The sequence below is a fragment of the Schistocerca piceifrons genome, chromosome 2, assembly GCF_021461385.2.
Source record: "Schistocerca piceifrons isolate TAMUIC-IGC-003096 chromosome 2, iqSchPice1.1, whole genome shotgun sequence".
Classification (NCBI taxonomy): domain Eukaryota; kingdom Metazoa; phylum Arthropoda; class Insecta; order Orthoptera; family Acrididae; genus Schistocerca; species Schistocerca piceifrons.
Window position 1 is genome coordinate 239,075,802 of NC_060139.1, and position 21,978 is coordinate 239,097,779.

The 21,978-nt window shown below is 39.0% G+C and overlaps 1 protein-coding gene and 1 non-coding gene across 2 annotated transcripts in view; both read right to left on the minus strand.

Moving 5' to 3' along the window:
• Nucleotides 1–2,054: 2,054 nt before the first annotated feature.
• Nucleotides 2,055–21,978, minus strand: part of LOC124777877 (ubiquitin carboxyl-terminal hydrolase 7) — a 224,165-nt gene continuing 204,241 nt past the window's right edge. Inside the window, exons 22-23 of the mRNA XM_047253417.1 lie at nt 10,787–10,883; nt 2,055–4,010 (exon numbers count right to left, since the gene is read on the minus strand). Of these exons, the coding sequence (XP_047109373.1) occupies nt 3,907–4,010; nt 10,787–10,883 (201 nt within the window). The 3' untranslated portion in view covers nt 2,055–3,906. The remainder of the gene's footprint in view (nt 4,011–10,786; nt 10,884–21,978) is intronic.
• On the minus strand, nt 4,526–4,599 carry Trnat-ugu. The gene has a single exon. It is a non-coding gene; the product is annotated as a tRNA-Thr (tRNA).

A 21,978-nucleotide genomic window follows, 5' to 3' on the forward strand; every position in this document is an offset into this window, starting at 1 on the left:
TTTTGTCTCTTTTGCTAAACAGAAGAACTTCCTACCTTTTTTGATATTTCTATTTACGGCTGAAATCATCGATGCAGTAATTGCTTTATGTTCTGCATTAACTGTTTCAAATAGTTCGAGTCTGTTTGTCACCAGAAGGTCTAATATGTTATCGCCACGAGTCGGATCTCTGTTTAACTGCTCAAGGTAGTTTTCAGATAAAGCACTTAAAAAAATATCACTGGATTCTTTGTCCCTGCCACCCGTTTTAAACGTTGGAGTCTTCCAGTCCATATCCACCAAATTAAAATCTCCACCCAGAACTATAACATGGTCAGGAAATCTACTCTAAATATTTTCCAAATTTTCCTTCAGGTGCTCTGCCACAACAGCTGCTGAGCCAGGGGGCCTATAGAGACATCGAATTACCATGTTTGAGCCTGCTTTAACCATGACCTTCACCCAAATTATTTCACATTTCGGATCTCCATCAATTTCCTTCAATACTATTGTACTTTTTATCGCTATGAACACGTCCCCCTTCACTGTCCAGCTGGTCTCTGTGGTATACATTCCAATCTGAGTTTAGAATTTCATTACTGTTTACATCTGGTTTCAGCCAACTTTCTGTCCCTAGTACTATGTGGCCATTGTGACTGTTTATTAATGAGAGCAGTTCTGGGACGTTTCTATAGATGCTCCTGCAGTTCACTACTACCACATTAATATTGTTATTCCCTGTTGCGTTTTGCCTACTACTACCTTGTTGCGTCTCAAGAGGCGTCTTTTCAGGGAATTCTCTAACCAAAAAACCCACTTGTGCAGTCCACACGTACTCCGCTACCCTTGTAGCCGCTTCCTGCGTGTAGTGCACGCCTGACCTCTTCAGGGGGACCCTACATTTCTCCACCTGATAGCGGAGGTCGAGAAATTTGCACCCCCCAGACCTCCGCAGAATCATCTGAGCCTCTGGTTTAAGCCTTCCACTTGGCTCCAAACCAGAGGACCCGCGATCTGTTCTGGGAACGATACTACAAATAGTTAGCTCAGATTCCACCCTGCGAGCGAGGCTTTCCGTCTTCACCAACTCTGCCAACCGCCTGTAGGAACTGAGGATGATCTCTGAACCCAGACAGCAGGAGTCATTGGTGCCAACATGAGCAACAATTTGCAGTCGGGTGCACCCAGTGCTCTCTATCGCCGCCGGCAGGGCCTCCCTCCACATCGCGGATGAGAAACACACAACCCCACCCCCACCCCCCCTCCCGGGCAAGCAGACAGAGTGAACACTGGTCTTCTTAGAAAGCACGATTCTATTTTTCGTCTTAGTTCTTTTTGTCTGCAAACTTCATACATTTTGTCTCTCACCCCCAGGAAATTACAGCAGTAATAATTTTATAAATTCAGTTAATTTCCTTAATCAGGAATTTTCATTCAGATAGTGCTGTCTTTGGTTTTGTTCAATGACATTCTTTGGTTTTATTTGTGGGCCACTGATAAAGCTTGTTTTTTTTTTAATGATGAGATCAAAGTTTGATTATGGCAACCTAGCCTTTTATCAAATGCTCTCTTTGTTCCTATGAATCAAATATTTTGAAACTGAGTGAAGCATCCAGTATGACTAATGAGTTGGAATAATAAATGTCAGACCCAAGTAGAAAAACATTTTTAAAGGTGGTATAACAACAGTTTCAAGCAATGTGCAGATAACTATCACTTCACTTGTTGCAATTAGTTTGGTAATATCCTTGAAAACATTTGAACTTTGTCTCCAAATATATGAGGTTAACATTAATTGCATTGCAATCAGGGACTCTTATACAAGAACACATTGAGCGATGGAAGGAAGAGTATTTGCTGAATAAGACAAACCATTTTCCTTAGTTGACATTACACAACTAGAAACAATAATTTAAACATTTTCGCTGTTAAAAGAGCTCTTCAAATTCAAAGACATGCGGGACATCAACCATATCAAATTACCAAATTCTAAAAGTTAGGAAGGATCTCTGATAAGGAGTGAGTGTACTGAAATCCTGGTGCCTTTATTATTACAATAAAATGAAACCAAAGATTAATATTCATTTATGTTATCCTGCTTTAACCATTACAACTATTTACAGAGTTATGTACAAAGTGAATTATTTACACAGAACTGCAATGAAAATGTTAAGACTGACTTTCAATGCTGGCTGATAATCAGTAAGCCAATGAAAGATTTCAGTGTCAGAGAGATCGCTCTGTTAATACTGTTATGTACTCTGAAAGCAGACACTTCAAATCTTTTAACAACTAATTATCAGCAAAATTTTAAGTCATAATTTTCTTCATATACATATATATACACACGCACACACACACAGACGCGCACACACACACACACACACACACACACACACACAGTCCATGTAAATTCATAATTCAGTCTAGTGCAATATTTAACAAATATTTTTTACATTTTTTATAAAAAAATTCATGTCATTGTTGCAAACCTCCAGACCCTCCAAACCCATTTAATCTTTTCACTCACACATTTTACAACTGGTATTGGACGTAAAATGTCCAAACTGTACACACAAAGTAATAAAGAGCAATTATGGTAGAAATTCATTGTCTGGAGTGTTTGCCTAACACATGAATGAAACTCTGCACTGAAATGAACTGAACCCAGATACAGTGAAAAACAAGACACGCCAACACACAATTCTCTAAATGACAAAACAATGATTTATGAAATAATCCTGACAAAATTTTCTCTGTTTGTAAAAAAATATATTTTTGTTCGTAAATAAATTATATGCATTCACTGTTAACATTCAGATTTTTACAAATTAGGGGAAAAAGTTCATTGAAGCAATTCCAGTGCAATCGTTCACTAATATAAAATTTAATCACAAAATGGAGGCACTTCATTTTGCATAAAACTATTTTTAAGGGTAATGGCATTAAGCATTAAAATTATCTTAATGCATATAAAACATTTAAAATGAGATGAATAATAAATAATTTTCATGGTAAACTGTTGCTCTTAAAAATAATTGCTGGAAATACAAAGAAAATAATGTAACAGTTGTTTCAGGTCCAAAAATAACTTTCTTTTTATTAATCCATTACTCAACAATTAAGTCCCAATTCACGAAACAATTTCTTTCACAAAACTGATTTATTAGAATTGGTTACTTTAAAGCGACTAAAACAGTACGAAATAAAATTCCTGTGCATAACATCTGAACTTACAATTTTGATAGCGCATTTAGTATAATTATGTTATACCACAAAGTTTGCTGCTGAACTTCTCTTGGTCTTTGTCCACATGCTATCCTTAAATCTTGTCACAAACTCTGGTAACCTCACAGAACATACTATTGTCTTTAAAAACAGATTACTTACAAACATTTTAACCGGATTATTCACAGGTGCTTTCTTCATTCTTCCACTGTAGCAAAACAGCAGACAGTCACATTCACCACAGTGCAGAACAATGAGGAACACGAACCACAGGGTTATAAAGGGGGAAAAATGACTTGTAAAAATGTTCTTACCGTAAAATTCGTATCTACAAGCAAGGAAAAATTTTAATTGGTGTATAATTTATTCATTAATCAACACAGCCGTGTCTTGAGTTATCGGGAAGCAGCATTCATAACGAATGAGGAATAGTCATTGGCAAAGAAATAACACAACAATTTTATTACCTGATCACACAACGCTGTACTTGTCACATCTGACAAAATGACACAGTTCGTTATTTTATCACTGTTGCTGCAGACACAGTTCACCACACCAATGTCACTGAATGTCTGTTCACAACACAATCCCACTCAGTCTTCCTGAGGTTTAAATACCTCTTCATTACAAATAAAGGTTGCTTTCTCTTGGAGTCCTTGCAACCAAATTACGTATGTACAAGAAACAGCCTAGGACTTCTCAGTTGTAGATTTTAATAGCCTTCTCCAGATAATTGTACCTAGATCGTTTGGGAGCTTTGTTTACATGCTCTAGCCCAAGCCAAGGCATTGGTGCAGTGTTTCCTGTCAAATAGAAAAGTCAATATTATAACTCCATTGCATAATGTAATACATAATATTTCCTTTGTAAAGGTGTGACTGGAAGACCACGGGTTCTCTCTCTCGCACGCGCGCGCGCGCGCACACACACACACACACACACACACACACACACACACACACACACACACACACACACACACAGCAATTCCAGAGGAATGTCACGTAATGTGTGAGGTGATTCCACCATCTGTGGGATTTAATTGCAAGCAACAGCTAAAATGGTTCAAATGGCTCTAAGTACTATGGGACTTAACATCAGAGGTCATCAGTACCCTAGACTCAGAACTACTTGAACCTAACTAACCTACGGACATCACACACATCCATGCCCGAGACAGGATTCGAACCTGCAACCGTAGCAGCAGCAACCTGTGCTAGCCAAGTGCAACATCAACTAGATAAATGATGACTAACTGACAACCTCAGCTGCCGACAGGCGTTGTTGATATACCTCGATGTGGACAGCTGAAAATGTGTGCCCCGACCGGGACTCGAACCCGGGATCTCCTGCTTACATGGCAGACGCTCTATCCATCTGAGCCACCGAGGACACAGATGAAGAGCGCGACTGCAGGGTCTTATCCCTTGCACGCTTCCCGTGAGACTCACATTCCCAACTGTCCACAATTCTACATATGTATTGTACCTTATAGACATTTGCCCACCCACTCATTACTCGCGCACGCTTTGGCGATTCCCGCAAGAGTTTGGGCAACCTGTGCGCATTTGCACACATGAAGGTCAATGGCTGGGTAGCCTTTAACTATGTATACTCGAAAGAACAGTTACTGTTGATGACCGTGCAGCTTTTCCCTGGAATAAATGATGACTGACTGACAACCTCAGCTGCCGACAGGTGTTGTCGATATACCTCGATGTGGACAGCTGAAAATGTGTGCCCCGACCACCCGGGATCTCCTCCTTACATGGCAGACGCTCTATCCATCTGAGCCACCGAGGACACAGATGAATAGTGCGACTGTAGGGTCTTATCCCTTGCACGCTTCCCATATCTTCTCAAAAGAAGAAGTTACTGCCTTCGTATATATATCAACTAGATACTCAAAGTTGTCACATGTGGCAGCTTCATACTTTTTATATCCTCCTACCTCCATCTTTCTTAGTGCACTGTGCTACCTGAACATGAAGTGATTTATGATGGATTTACACCTTAATACAGGCAGGGCTCATGAATGAGTAACTACTCGCACTGTTGAAGAAAACTGTCTCAGCACTCACTTTACTTGGTCTAGAGCTGAAATGAAAACCCTGTGTGATGATGATGATGAAAAGTATTATACTTAGGGATGCCAATAAGTTGTTGATTGTGTGCTGGACCATGATGTCATCAGAATGTATGTTAGTTGTCAACAGTTTATCAAGGTCCTGGCACCAAGGGGAGTCAATATAATATTGTAAAAGAAATCATTTCATATTATATTCATCAACATACAATATAGTTTTATTGTAACAAACTGTACTTAAATGGATTGTTACGTAAAAGAACACTATTGGCACTTCAATATGGCAGAATGTAAGTGCTGAATTGCAAGTCAAACAGTCCTTCGGCATTAGTAGTTATGAAACCTGTCATTGCTTATCACAAGATTTAAGGTGCAGATACAATTGCAAGCTGAGCAGCTCATGAGCCACTCGTTAGAATGCTCATCGTGAGCCAAGTGTGTTCATTTCCTGGCTAACATAAATGACATTATGATGACATAACCATAACTGTAAACACTGATCAGTGAAGTTACACATGGGAACAGTGTTAGAAGGTTAGATCATATAAGACATATTGTATGAAAATGGGAAAAAAAATTATTCATGGGACAAACTGAATAAGAGAATGGGTTGGATGACAGCATACATCTTGAATCATAAAGGCATTGTTATTAAGACAAGACATATCAATAGGCACTTTGTAAAGCAAAAGTTAATGCTCATCTCTATTTACACTGCAGGTATGTCATTCTACCAAAGAAGAACTGCAGCACAATTTGTGCAAAAGCAATAAATGTGACAAATTATGCTTACAAGAAACACACAATTAGCTAAGTTGGCCAGAAGTGTGAGGCATGAAGTTAACTGCTGAAAGGTCACACTCTCAGCATGGATGTGCCACCTCTGTAAGGCCAGATGCCCAAGTGAGTAGCATTTATCACATGGGTGAGAACATCAGATCATTTCTGGGGCGCTCAGCAATCTCATTATCATCTCCATGTATAAATCACCAGACGCAGAGTTCTCCTTCAGCCCACTCAAGAACTCCCACATAAGAAGAGTTTAATTGTGATAGGAAACATTACTAGCCACAATCAAGCATGGGGCTACCTGCAAGGGGACAAAAATGGCAAAGCAGTGTTGTCTTGGGCAGAAGTCCACAATAATTCCCACATTCACGACAGCACGCTTTCTGCCTCCTTTAACAGGCAATGTTGATATAAACCAGCCTTTCTGTTCGTGAGCGATTGCATCGTACAACAGTGCACAAAATCAGTATGTACAGAAATAAAACCACAGAGGGGTAGCCTTTACAGAGGCAGACAGCACTAAGTTCTCAGCTCTGCTGGACAAGAAGATCAGCACAGTTGCACCAGTCGCAAAAGAATATGAACACTTCACCGAATTAGTGAAATAACTGTTCTTCGCTGTCCAGAAAAAGACCATTTTAGTGAATAGACTTTCTAGGCTGCATGAAGCATCCTCACTTCCCTCTTCCATGCTAAGAAGGAGCATTAGAAGAAAATGATAACAGAACAGGAGCAGCAAGCAAGCACAGTAGTTGCTCAGTCACCTCAGCAACGACCCTTTCCAACGAACTCTCTTTCTAATGTGGAGCCAACCAAATTGCTCATCAGTTCCTGTTAAATGGAAAGCCAACCACAACCATAAAAGTAAGAAAGGAAACTATCATCAAGCAGAAAAGCTACAAAACCAGTGAGCTGTGTCACATTTTCATTGTGGCTGAACTGTAACATGCCTGGGACAAAATTATGACGAGCAAATCAGCTGGCCTCTGTGATCTACGAATAGAGCAGGTACAGAACATTGGCCCTGCAGCCATGAGCTGGCTCCTACAACTGATGAACAATTGTGTCCAGTCCAGCAGAATACCAAAAATTTGGAGAAAAGCTAGTGTAATAGCTATCCCAAAGCCTGGCGAATATAGGAATGGCACAAAGAACTACAGGCCGATCTCTCTCTTGTGCCCTCTTTACAATGTGCTAGAAAGATTATTCCTACAGAGGCTGATGGAGACTGATCCTCTCGTGATCCCACAACACGCCTGATTCAGAGAAGGAAAGAAGTCCACTTCCCAAATTGTGAAACTGACTCAGCAAGCAGAAGACAGCTTTGAAAGACAGGGAGTTACAGATGCAGGTTTACAGACCATTGCCATCTGCTTAGGAAGATCTACATCACAAAAGAATACATTTTCATCTGGACCAGAACCAAAGTTTTTTTTTTACAGAGCTCCGTGGAGAAAGGTGCAGTTGAAAGAGGATAGAAAAATGGACTGCCCCAAGGAAGCACACTGGCACCAGCTTTATTCCATATCTATACAAATGATCAGCCCCTCCCAGAAGAAAGTCAAAGCTTTATTTACGCAGATGATCACACCATCAAATCACTTTGAAAGCATCAAGCTAAAGCACTCGCCTACTACAAGAGAAATCAGCTGATGCCAAACACTTAAGACTCAGATATGTGCTTTTCACCTGAAGAACAATAAGACTATTAGTAGCCTACAAATTACCTCGAGAAGGAACTCCACTGGAACACTGCACAACCCCTAAATATCTTGTGGTCCTTTAGCACTGAACGCTGATTTATAAGAAACACTGCATAAATACCAAGTAGAAAGTGCGTGCAAAAACAATGTGGTGAGACCACAGAAACAACATGAGGGTTGTAGCCAGAGATAGTAAAAACACCCACATTAGCCTTGTGCTGGTCGGTAGCATAATATGCCTGCCCTGTGTGCATCACTCTTGCCATTCTAGAACTTTGGATGTAGCTTTTGATGAAACTTGGCTGTCCCAGGTTGTCTCCACACCACACATCTGAAGAAAGCATACTGTCTTTCTGGAATATCACACTCGTACAAGTGAAGGATTTCGGCAGCTAGGGCCAATCCCACCTCCCTGTTCACACACCAGCCAGCAGAGCCCAAAACTTGACTTAAGGAAGTGCTTTCTGAGAACAACTGAGGTTCTTGTAGAACCACCTAAGCAATCAAAGACTTCAGAAATGGCGCACCAGGAACCAGCTCATCAAAGACTGGTAAGTACTGGATGCGAGAATTCCCCTGGACACACAGGAAACTGGGACACTTTAAAGACATTCAACAAACTTTGAAGCAATGTTACTATTTTAATTATTGTGGCACAAGTAATTAAGTCACTGTATAGCTACTTGATATACGATTGCTTCTGACATGAGAAATACATAATAACTGCCCAGAAAAGTTACCAGATAATTCCTACAAGTGTGTTTTACTATTATTGTTTTCAATATGGGTTGCAGCAGATCCTAACAACAATTTGATTTGCAATGATGAATAGAAGCCTCTTCCACATGTCTCCAATCTTCTTGGTCTTCATCTACATGCACAGGTGTTGCATCTGCAACTGCATGATTTCTTATGATGTCTACCAATCTATCACTGGCTGACTACACACACTGGCCACTATAATTTAATTTTCATTACATTCTAGATTGTTATCTAAGTCATTTGTTTCTTTCCCTTAATCCCCAAAAATTGATTTGCACTTTCATCATCTGCTGAATAGCCTTCAGGTTTTGGAATGGTTTCCACATTAGAAGTCCACACCCCACTGTCACAAGTTAAAACTGGTATGCATATGGTCGGTCGTCTTTCCATTTCAGGCATATTCGGAATGTTCAGAAATTCTGCTCGGTTTACCAAAAGTAACCCAGGGTATTTTTACTAGTCTGTTTAACTACTTTGATGTCCATCCTGCTGTCTTCAGTTATCAATTGGTTCTACGTCTTTGTAATTAATTTGCACTATTTTCTTTCTGATCTGTGCCTTATACGTTACTTTAGTATTGCACATATTTCTTTTTTTTTCCCGATTTTAGGGACCTGAAAATTTGCTCTAGGGCTGCTGAGAATAGTTTTCGTGATATGAAATTTCATTGCCCGACTCTTACTTGATCGTATGTCTGTGCACAGTGCCAGTGCTTATCCCATCTTATGTACTTGCAACATATTTCTCTACTGGCTAAGTAACTTTGTTAAATAATTGTCCCTTTCATCTATGTCTACATAATCTTCATTTTCTAGGTAATGAAATTAACCTGGTGCACCTTCCCATCCTTAAATAAATTCTCAGCCTAAATTTCTGATTTTGTGCCCAATGAGGTGGTTTCTTTCTATAGTAAATTCTCAGTTAACCGTGAGCAGATTATCCATGGCCTGTTTCTCCCACTTTTTTTGCTGTTGAAAATCTTCCATTAATCCGGGAATGGTCGCAGGTGAGAGATAATCTCATGTTACAACACGCTGGATACTTTTCACTGTGTCCGCATTTAAAGAATAATTTTAAAAAGAGTACAAATATTAGAGATACTGTCACTGTGTACATACTTCTATGAGCCATAAGCTGTCTTATCCCTAGTGTTTCACAAAATACTATTGACTTTCTTTTTTAATGTGCAAATACATTCAGCCCAAAAAGTCTACCCGTGCATAGGTTCACGCAGCGTCAAAGTAAATGGTGATTTTTATTACAAACAAACCATTACAATTCAAATATTAAGGGTAAAACCTTTGTTGACAATATTTAACGACAACTGGATGAAGAATCCACTGCACATTTAGTGTGTACTCTTTTAATAACTTTGAAACCGTTATGTGGGCTTTTTTGACCCAGTATTTTCATGCGACATTTTTCATCCCAAAGGCTAACCTCCTTCCAAGGGTGTTGACAATTAAATGCAACAACAATTGAGATACTGATATGTCTTGTTGGAGAACCAATGCTTACTATGTGTGACAAACACATCTTCCTCATCCACTCACTTCACCATAACACAATGTCAGTTACTCTAATAATTCATAGTGGTTGCTAGATCCATAACTTCAAATACAATCAACTGATAAAGCACATTTATGACTTACAAGAAGAAAAACTAACAAATTAGAAGTTAGCTACAGTGTGCTGCATTCCATAAACAACAGACCTCATTCGTGCACATAGGTCATTAATGATGAGTTCAAAATTCTATGTTTCTGAACTAAAAATAATACTCTGTGCTATCATCTCTAAGGCTTTACTGGGGAGATATTGAAACACTTTGTATTTTGGCCTATTGACTGCACGTTTTAACACTCTTCAAGAGGCTTTTCTACAAAAAGTGCCTCTGATAACTATCTTGTGCACTCATATGTAATACTACTTTCAATACGAAACAGAGATCTGTAAGAGCAGTAGTGGCCAATGTAACAGTATGGAACTAGTGTATCATAATCACATTAACACTTGAGAAAATGAGATATGGTAAAATGACCTGCTATTCAGACAGAAGCCGAAGTATACAAGTTATTGCCATAAAACAAAATCATCTATCCATTCTCTTGGAATAACTCTCCTAATATTTCTAATTTCCACGCTAGGATTAAGTTTTAATTAAGATAACTGTATCAAGTAAATAATACATCATAAAGGCTTGTCTATGTTAAACAAAAACTATCTGAGCATAGCTCACCTTGGTTTGGATGACACCTGAAATCCTGCAAATTTATGCAGTAGTCTGGCTGTTCAATAAATGTTGGCCTCCCCATCACAACTAGTGCAAATTTAAACTGTAACAGAAAAACTTGTTTGTATATTCTCTCAATTCTTACAGTTGCAACTCAAAAGTTAATTATTTACTTTCATAAGCCATACATGAAACATTTGTTTCAATGGTAAAAAACATTAAAAACAACACAAAAATTAACAAGTGTTAAAAGCAAAATAGACTTCTCTCAACACAGAAAAAACAGTTTCCAGCTAATAACATAGTTCATGGTCAGATATTAATTATCATCATCTTAAGTCTTTGTCTTTAGAGTCACCATGCCCTTTTCTCTGGTGTTTCTGAAGATATTTTCAATTTTTTTTGTGTAATTTGTATGTGGAATCAATCCAAATATCAGGTCCTTCATGCGATACACAGAGCCCAAAATGGTGTGTGTGTGTGTGTGTGTGTGTGTGTGTGTGTGTGAGTGAGGGTGAGAGTGTGTGTGTGTGTGTGTGTGTGTGTGTGTGTGTGTGTGTGTGTGGGGGGGGGGGGGGGGGGGGAATATTCCAGGTCCCACTACAAATGAAATATTTAAATGTAATGGTTTGTGTACTGATTTAATACAGCAGCCACAGATCAGTCAGATGTGATACCAAGTTGAAAAATATTTACTGAAGTTGTAACAAAATATGAAGATTAATGTGCTTTCACCAGCATCTAAATAATGCTACCACACATCTGTGAAAACTGAAGACCTAAATACCAAATCAGGCTGCTATGAGGTCACCAACATTCCAGCATATAAATTTACACTTTACACCTACTTTGGCTGTAACAACTAATAAAATGCATAGACTGCTGGTGACTGATATTCCATTAATCACTACAAGCAGTCTTTGTTTTGTTCCAAACTTTCAGACATTATAAAAATGAAATTATCTTTCGAAACACCAGAGTGGAAGCCTTCATCAACTAAAATATTCTTGGCATAAGCAATAATAGATAAAACAACAACTAATACAATTTTTGAGGTGGTGCACTTTGAGTAAAACAAATGTTCTCTTTTCTTTACTTCCCACACACGTTTTACTGAAATTCAACAAAAAAAAATTCTGTTTGCTAGTTATGCAAAAATAAATTTGGGTTTTTAAGACAGCATTTACAAATTTTAAGAATTCTTTTTTTTTAAAAATTGTGTGTGTGTCGAGGGGGGGGGGGGGGGGGGGGGAAGCAGCAGCATTGGTGGGTGGGTGCTCTTATGGTTTGGTGTTGTCTGGTACTTTTGAGGCCAGAGAATAATGTTCCATTGCAGAGAGCTGTGTATTCATTTATTATTTATTTTCTTTCTACTATGGCTTTTTGTACTTTATGGTTTTCTTCAATTACTAATTTTTGCAGGAAGCTGTTCCTGTATTTGGGAATTTTCAAGTTGGCTGTTCATGTCTGTTGGGCTGTGTTTCATGTCCATAAGGTGTTCAGAAATGTGGAATGGTAAGTGTAACTTTTTAATGCTCTTCTGTGTTCTGTGTATTTGGTATTAAAGCTTTTGCCTGTCTGCCCTATATAAATTGATTTGCAGTCCTGGCTTGTCAGTTGGTAAATACCAGATGTGTTGTGTTTGTCTATATTTGTATAGGTTGTGTGAGTTTTCTTTGTATTGAGTTATTTGTTCTGTAGTCTCTTTGAACTATTCTGTGTAGGCTGCTTTGTTATGGTAAGTGATTGTCTACCATTTGCTTTTTGTCAGTGTTTCTTGTTTATGTGCACCTGTGTGCTTGCATTGTGTGTGTCTATGTTTGTAAGTTGTTGTTGAGCTGTTTCTTATTGTGTGCTAGTGTCCCTTTATTTTTGTTTTGATTTCGTGATTCAGTTTCTCTATGTTGTTTGTATCACATCCATTCTCTACAGCTGTTTGTTTGTTTATTTGGCATTCATTTTTTCTAGTTTCTGCATTTGTTGTTGTTTTGTTCAGTTTGTGCAGCATATATTGAAAACCAGTTAATTTGTGGGCAGTCAAATGAGACAGTATTTGCGTATGGCTGTGCTGGTCGTGGTGACTTCCCTGAATATGGAGAAGTGGTGTTGGTATTTCTTTGTGTGTGTATTGTGAGGTCAAGGAAATTTAAAATTTTCTTATCTGTTTTTGTGGTAAATTTTATTTTGGGGCAAATTGTGTTTATGTCGTAGTGGAGTTGTTGGATGTGACTGAGTATTTCACCTAGAATGCATGTGATGTCATCTATATAGCAATATCAATATACTAACTTGTATTGTTTGGGTCTTACTATGTTTCAAATATTTTGTTTTCAATGTGGTTCAAATGGCTCTGAGAACTATGGGACTTAACTTCTAAGGTCATCAGTTCCCTAGCACTTAGAACTACTTAAGCCTAACTAACCTAAGGACATCGCACACATCCATGCCCAAGCCAGGATTCGAGCCTGTGACCGTAGCGGTCGCGGTTTTCAATGTGATTGATGAAGATTGTAGCTTAGAGTCCACTGACTGGTGACCCCATGGGGAACCCATCATGTTGTGAGTAGGAATGGTTGTCAGATGAGAAATAGTTTTGCTCTGTGATTAGTTTAAGACTGCTAGCTGTTTCTTTTATGTGGGGTTTGGGAATGTCTTTCTATTGTTCTAATTGTTGTTTGATGATGACGGATTTCGGGGGGGGGGGGGGGGGGGGTATTTCTGTACATGGATATGATGTCAAATGATATGAGTATGGATATTATGGACATGTTGATGTCTGATCTTTTGTATCAGCTCTTCAGTGTTGTGTATGTTCTTTTGTTTGCGTATACATAATGTTTTTATAAGTGTGTATTTCTTTGGCTAGGTGATATGTGAGTGCACTTCTGAAATTTATTGCTGGGCATATTGGAATATCTTGTTCTTGTAGCTTTAGAAGGCTGTTCAGTGTGGCTGCCTTAGGGTTGTTTTGTTTTAGCCATTTCACTTTCAGTTTTGTAAATGTGTGAGACTTTTTTGGAGTGTGTGTATTTTCTGGTATCTTTGTGTTAGGTCTTGAATCACAAAATTAAAACAGAGATAAATGTAACATCTAGGACACAAAAACAAACAGCTCATCATCAACATATAAAAACAAATACACAGACCACATGAACAAGAAACAAACACAAAAAACAAATTATACACACTCACAATAACAAAGCAGCCCACAGAATAGACAGCACATTCAAAAAACAAAGGCTAAAAACACAGCCTCCAGGAAAGTAACTAAATACTAAGGGCAACCAATACAAATATAGATAAACAACATGTATGGTATTTACCAACTGACAAGCTAGGACTGCAAATCAATTTATATAGGACAGACAAGCAGTAACTTTAATGCCAGATACACAGAACACAGAAGTGCATTAAAAAGTAACACATCACTCCACAATTGCTGGACATCTTATAGACATGAAACACAGCCCAACCGACATGAACAGCCAATTTGAAAATTCTGAAATGCAGTAAACAGCGTCCCACAAAAACTAATAACTGAAGAATACTACCAAATACGAAAAGCCATAGTAGAAGGAAAATAAATAATGAATGAACACACAGCGCTCTACAACAGAACTCTATTCTCTGTCCCCAGACAACAACCCTTAACACCCCCCCCCCACCCCCCCTCCCAACACAAACACACACAAATATCTTCCACACAGAATTAGTTAATATTAGTCCTAACCACATTAATTAATATTAGTCCTAGCCACATTAATTAATATTAGTCCTAGCCACATTAATTAATATTAGTCCTAGCCACATTCATTCCCATTCATAAAATTTTGAACTAAATAACGTTTCTACATTAAGTTCTATAGGGTTTGCAGGTGAAAGAAAAAGGAAAAAAAGAAAAAAGGGAAAAATCACAGCATTTGATAAAAAGCTATATTCACAAAACTCTGTTCTTTGAATTTGTAAATACTGTCTTTAACTCTGTTCTTCGAATTTGTTAATACTGTCTTTAACTCAAATTTTGCATGTGTACAAGTAGTAAAGAGCATTTTTCCTGTTCAATAGAAGGAAAATAAAAGCCCACTGATGATGTTGAAACTTCAGTGAAATGTGTCTGGGAAATAGAAGGAAGGATAAATTGGTATTTTGCCCAAGACAGACCCCTCCACAAACAAATCTATTTGTAAGCAAATATGGACAGAAGAGCTTCAACCTCATTATTATTATTTCCAGTGCCCTGCCAGGGATTTCCTAGCAAGCTCTGTAACAAATTCCAGAACACCACACCAAAAGTACATTGATCTATTTTAAGCATAATATTCAACTGAATTGTTTTTCACATACAGTAGAACCTCGGTTATCTGACCTGGAATAACTGACTCCTCGGATTATCAGACCAAGTGTCTGCACTCGGTGCCGAACAGTGTGCCGGCATTATCGACCAAATTTTACTCTTGTCCAAACAGGTGCCTGCCTGAGTAATGTTCCTCACAAACGTTCAGCTGATGGACTACTGTACTCTTTACAGTGTTACTGTGATCCTTTTCATTTTAAAGTTGCAGTGTAGTTTTATACAGTTTACTGATTTATGATTAAGAAGTGTAAGAGATTCTGAAAGACTAAAAATGGCTACAAGCCAGAAAAGGAAATGTATTGAGTACACAACTGAACAGAAACTGCTGCAAACACTTGACAAAGGTGAGTCAATTAATAAATTACCTTCTGAAATGGGTGTTGGAATGACAACCATAAAAGACTGGAAAAAGAACCAAAAGATTTTGGAGCATTTTCATTAATTGTTGAATGAATGATAATTTGTTTAAAGAATGGTTTTTGAAGCATTTGTTCTGGCCATTAAAAAAATACTTGAAATCAAAAAGCCTTTTTTACAAGACGACATAAAAGTTATGTTTTTGCCCCCCCCCCCCCCCCCTCCATGACTTAAATAATCCAACCAATGGACCAGGATGCTAATGAGTGGTTAATACAACATTAAGGAGGAAATAAATCATCACTTAACCACTTCACAAAAAAAATCATAGAATATTGTTTGCCATAGCCTAAACTAAGAGCAAGAACCTCCTAAACTAATGAGTTAGATGTAAAATGATGGTCAGGTCCTGCAGAAAGTGTCATCACTTCTGTCTCTATGCTGTTCATTTTTGGAACACAACCTAAGACCAGCTTAGATACAGAAGTGATGACACTTTCTGCAGGGCCTGACCATCATTTTGCAGGACAATGGTCAAGCACGTACAGTGCTAACTGTTACTGATTTGTTTGACTGATGGGGCTGCTAAGTGCTATACCACCACCTACTGCACTGCCATGACTTAAGCCCTCGTGAGTTCAACTTTATTTCTAAACTGAACGAAACACCTCGCGGCGTTTGATTCAGAACTGTTACAAATTCGTCAGGCAATACACTGCACTGCTTGAACTGTCAACACAACTGGCGCTGCTAAGAGTATCCCATAACTTCCACATCTCTGGCAATGGGTTATACATAATGCTGGCGACTACTTTGAAGGTCAGTAAAACTTTGAAACATGTATCTACTTTGTACGAGCTATAAATAAATAGTTGCTGCAATTAAAGTTCCAACCCACATATAATGTAAAAAGGTTTAACTTTTACAAGCTTTCGGAGCCAATGGCTACTTCTTCTGGCGTAAGAGTTGAAGGGGAAAGAAGAAGGGTGAAGGAAAAGGACTGGAGAGGTTTAGGAAACTGGGTGCAGTTGCAAAATGCCAACCAGAACACCAGGTCAGGGGAGACTTACCAGACAGAATGAGATGGCAGGCCTGATTGTTGGGGACTGCACCGGATGAGATTTGAAAACCTGAGAGCTTAAAGGTGGAACACTGGGTAATCTGCGAGACACAGATCACTACTAAAATACTGAGCACGAGTTAGTAAAAGTGAAAAGCTAAGTGCATTGTATGTAACAGAGGTGGGAGGGGGGATGGCAAAAAGTAGACAGGTTAGGAAATGAAAAGATGTAGAACACTGACATGGAGTGAACGAAGGTGTAGTTATTGTGAAGAAATGCCAATATGGAAGTAAAGTATTGTTAAACTCCTCAGAATGATACACAGCCTGATGATGTAGAAAAATGACTAACAGGAGGTGAAATTTCTGCCTTTATTGATAAAGAACTTGAAGATGATCAGATCGTCAATCATATTTTGCAACAGTATAATGTTGAGCAAGAGGAGTCAGATGAAAATGAAAAGGAAGAAGGTGGAGAGATCACACACTCTGCCGCAAAGGATGCATTCAAGACTGCCCTCAGATATTTGGAACAACTACAGTTATGGATATATTGTGGGCAAAGAGATGACATGTTGCAGCCCCAAGGGTAAGAAAGTTAAACAAAAAACATTTTACATTTTTTAAGTAGATTTTTCAGTGTCTACAATTTTCTGTATTCCTTTCTCTTTATAAGAAATGTAATTTTTTTACTTAATTTTGATTTGTTCCATAGTTTTGAACTCTGTAAATGACTCTTTTATTCTCCTCTGATTATCTGACCTTTCTAGCGTTCCAACCCCCCCCCCCCCCCCCCAGTGGTTCAAAAAGTGACAGTTAATCGAGGTTCTACTGTAATGCAATACCTAATTATATACATGTCAATGTAAACAGTAAGTCATGAATATAATAGAGGGAAACATTCCACGTGGGAAAAATGTATCTAAAAAGAAAGATGATGAAACTTACCAAACAAAAGCGCTGGCAGGTCGATAGACACACAAACAAACACAAACATACACACAAAATTCTAGCTTTCGCAACCAATGGTTGCCTCGTCAGGAAAGAGGGAAGGAGAAGGAAAGACAAAAGGATATGGGTTTTAAGGGAGAGGGTAAGGAGTCATTCCAATCCCGGGAGCGGAAAGACTTACCTTAGGGGGAAAAAAGGACAGGTATACACTCGCACACACACACATATCCATCCACACATACACAGACACAAGCAGACATTTGTAAAGGCAAAGAGTTTGGGCAGAGATGTCAGTCGGGGCGGATGTACAGAGGCAAAGATGAAGTTGAAAGACAGGTGAGGTATGAGCGGCGGCAAATTGAAATTAGAAATTAGCGGAGATTGAGGGTTCTGGGTTTGAGGAGATGAGGATGTGGCTCTGGTTATTTGCTGGTTATCTCCTCAAACCCAGAACCTTCCACAGAAGAACCCCAAAAGTGCCCCACTTGTGACAGGATACTTTCCGGGACTGGATCAGATTCTGAATGTGGCTCTCCAGCAGGGATACGACTTCCTCAAATCCTGCCCTGAAATGAGATCCATCCTGCATGAAATCCTCCCCACTCCACCAAGAGTGTCTTTCCGCCGTCCACCTAACCTTCGCAACCTCTTAGTTCATCCCTATGAAATCCCCAAACCACCTTCCCTACCCTCTGGCTCCTACCCCTGTAACCGCCCCCGGTGTAAAACCTGTCCCATGCACCCTCCCACCACCACCTATTCCAGTCCTGTAACCCGGAAGATGTACACGATCAAAGGCAGAGCCACGTGTGAAAGCACCCACGTGATTTACCAACTGACCTGCCTACACTGTGAAGCGTTCTATGTGGGAATGACCAGCAACAAACTGTCCATTCGCATGAATGGACACAGGCAGACAGTGTTTGTTGGTAATGAGGATCACCCTGTGGCTAAACATGCCTTGGTGCACGGCCAGCACATCTTGGCACAGTGTTACACCGTCCGGGTTATCTGGATACTTCCCACTAACACCAACCTGTCAGAACTCCGGAGATGGGAACTTGCCCTTCAGCATATCCTTTCTTCTCGCTATCCGCCAGGCCTCAATCTCCGCTAATTTCTAATTTCAATTTGCCGCCGCTCATACCTCACCTGTCTTTCAACTTCATCTTTGCCTCTGTACATCCGCCCCGACTGACATCTCTGCCCAAACTCTTTGCCTTTACAAATGTCTGCTTGTGTCTGTGTATGTGTGGATGGATATGTGTGTGTGTGCGAGTGTATACCTGTCCTTTTTTCCCCCTAAGGTAAGTCTTTCCGCTCCCGGGATTGGAATGACTCCTTACCCTCTCCCTTAAAACCCATATCCTTTTGTCTTTCCTTCTCCTTCCCTCTTTCCTGACGAGGCAACCATTGGTTGCGAAAGCTAGAATTTTGTGTGTATGTTTGTGTTTGTTTGTGTGTCTATCGACCTGCCAGCGCTTTTGTTTGGTAAGTTTCATCATCTTTCTTTTTAGATATAAACAGTAAGTCAACTGCAGCCCAACATGCTAAGCACAAAGCTGAAATTGGTTGGCTCCAACACGAAATTATATGCCTATATGCAAAGAAGCGAGAACTCAGAACTCAATGTGAAACTATTCAGAATTCTTCTGGAACTAGGAAATTGCAATAAAAAATCTCTTAACTATTTACTGATATTGACATCACGAATACAGGCAAACAAAACACAAAAACACTAATAGAAATAAAATGGGAGAAAACAACAACAAAAACTACACAATTTTTGAAACAGCATAAAATCATTATACATAAAAACAGCAGGCTAACAAACCACACATTCTACAAGCACATGGTCAACCTTATTGACACACAACTAACTAAACGGCATTAATTTGATAATAACGACATCAACACACACACACACACACACACACACACACACACACACACACACTATACACAAGACAGTTGAGAATCTTATCATAGAAAGTGAATACATAATAAAACAACAATAAAGAAACAATAACTAAAATTTCAATGCAGGTCTGACAAGAGAGATGGTTGCAGAAGATGCATAATAAAGGAAAAAAAAACCAGCATACTTGACAGGAACAAAAAGTGAAGAAGAAGAAAAACTTTCAGAAAAATAATGAACAAATATACAAACAACAGGGCTTGCAACAGGAGATCAGGCAAGGGCATCACCGTGACAGTAATAGAACAAGAAGAATACAAAAACAAAACCTTAACATTTCTAGAACACAACAACATAACAAAGCTAACCACTGACTCAACACAAAGATACCAGAAAAATACACAGACACTTCTAAATGACATCTCACACATATTTAGAAAAAAAAAGTGAAACAGCTAAAACAGAATAGTCCCAAGGCACCCACATTGAACAGCCTTCTAAAGCTCCACAAACAGGGTTTTCCAGTAAGCCCAATGGTAAATTTCGGAAGTGCACCTGCATATCACCTAGCCAGAGAAATACACACATACTTATAGAAACATTATGTATACACAAACAAAAGAAGCATACACAACACCGAAGAGCTGATACAAAAAATCAAAGACATCAACATGCCCACAACAGCCATACTCACATCATTCGACATCACATCCATGAACACGAATATCCCCACCACTGAAACCATCAACATCATCAAACAACAATTAGAACAACAGAAAGACATTCCCAAACCCCACATAAAAGAAACAGCTAGCATTCTAAAACTAATCACAGCACAAAACTATTTCTCATCTGACAACCAATCCTACTCACAACATGATGGGCTTCCCATTGGGTCATCGGCCAGTGGACTCTAAGCCACAATCTTCCTCCGTTACTTTGGAAACAAAATATTTGAAACACTAGTAAGACCCAAACAATACAAGGTCGTATACTGTTATCACTATATAGATGACACCATGTGCTTCTAGATGAAACACCCAGTTACATCCAACAACTTCACGATAACATGAACACAGTTTACCCAAAAATAAAATTTAGCATAAAATGACAAAATGTTAAATTTACTTGACCTAACAATATGCAGACACAGCTACCAACACAAGTTCTCCATATTCAGGGAATTAACCACCACCTGCACAACCACACACAAATGCTCTAACATCTGACTGCAGATACTGGTTTTCAATATATGCTGCACAGACAGAATAAAACTTCACTCAGTGCAGAAACTACAAAAATGAGTTCCAGGTAAACAAATAGCTGTAGAGAATGGATACGATACAATCATAATAGATAAACTGAATCAAGAAAGTAAAACAAATGTAAAAGGGACACCTAGAGCACACAATAAGAAACAGTTTATCACCAAATTTACAAACACAGACACACTCAACCCACGTGCACAAGCACACATTAACAAGAAACATCCATAACAACAAGCAAATGGTACACGCTCAACAACAAAGCAGCCCACAGAATAGGCAGCATATGAGAGAGAGAGAGAGAGAGAGAGAGAGAGAGAGAGAGAGAGAGAGAGAGAGAGATAGCCTATTGAACAAATAACTCAATACAAAGAAAACTAAGGGAAACCAATACAAATATAGACAAACACAACATGTCTAGTTTTCACGAACTGACATGCCAAGAGTGAAAATCTATTTATACAGGACAGACAAGTACAAACTTTAATATCAGGTAGACAGAAGAGCATTAAAAAGTAACAGTTGTCATTCCACATTTGCTGAACACCTCATGGACATGAAACACAGCCTAACAGACATCAACACCCAAGTTGAAAATTCCTAAATGCAGCAATGATGCTGCACCCCCCCCCCCCCCCCCCACACACACACACATTCACAAAAACTAATAACTGAAGGAAAGTAACAAATACAAGAAGTCACAGTAGAAGAAAAATAAATAATAAATGAAATCACAGATCTCTGCAGAGGAACTCTATTCTATGCCCTCTAAGAACTATCAGACACCACACACACACACGCACAATTCTTTCCACAATTCATTAGTTACTATTAGGCCTGACCATATACATTCCCAGTCTTAAAATGTTGAAATAAATAAATTCTCGACCTCATGTTCTATATGGTTGCAGATGACAAACTGTGAGAGAAAACAAGTGTAATAGATAACGTAGAGAGAGAGAGAGAGAGAGAGAGAGAGAGAAGAAAACCTACAAAAGATGGCTCTGAGCTCTATGGGACTAAACATTTGAGGTCATCAGTCCCCTAGAACCTAACTAACCTAAGGACATCACACACATCCATGCCTGAGGCAGGATTCGAACCTGCGACCGTAGCAGTCGCGCGGTTCCGGACTGAAGCGCCTAGAGCCGCTCGGCCACCGCGGCCAGCAGAAAACCCACAGACCATGGTAACAGAGTATATATCCAAAACACTGTCTGTTCTTCAAATTTGTAAATACTGTCTTACAAACTCAAAGAGTAAAAAGAATTTCTCCTGTTAATAAAAACAAAA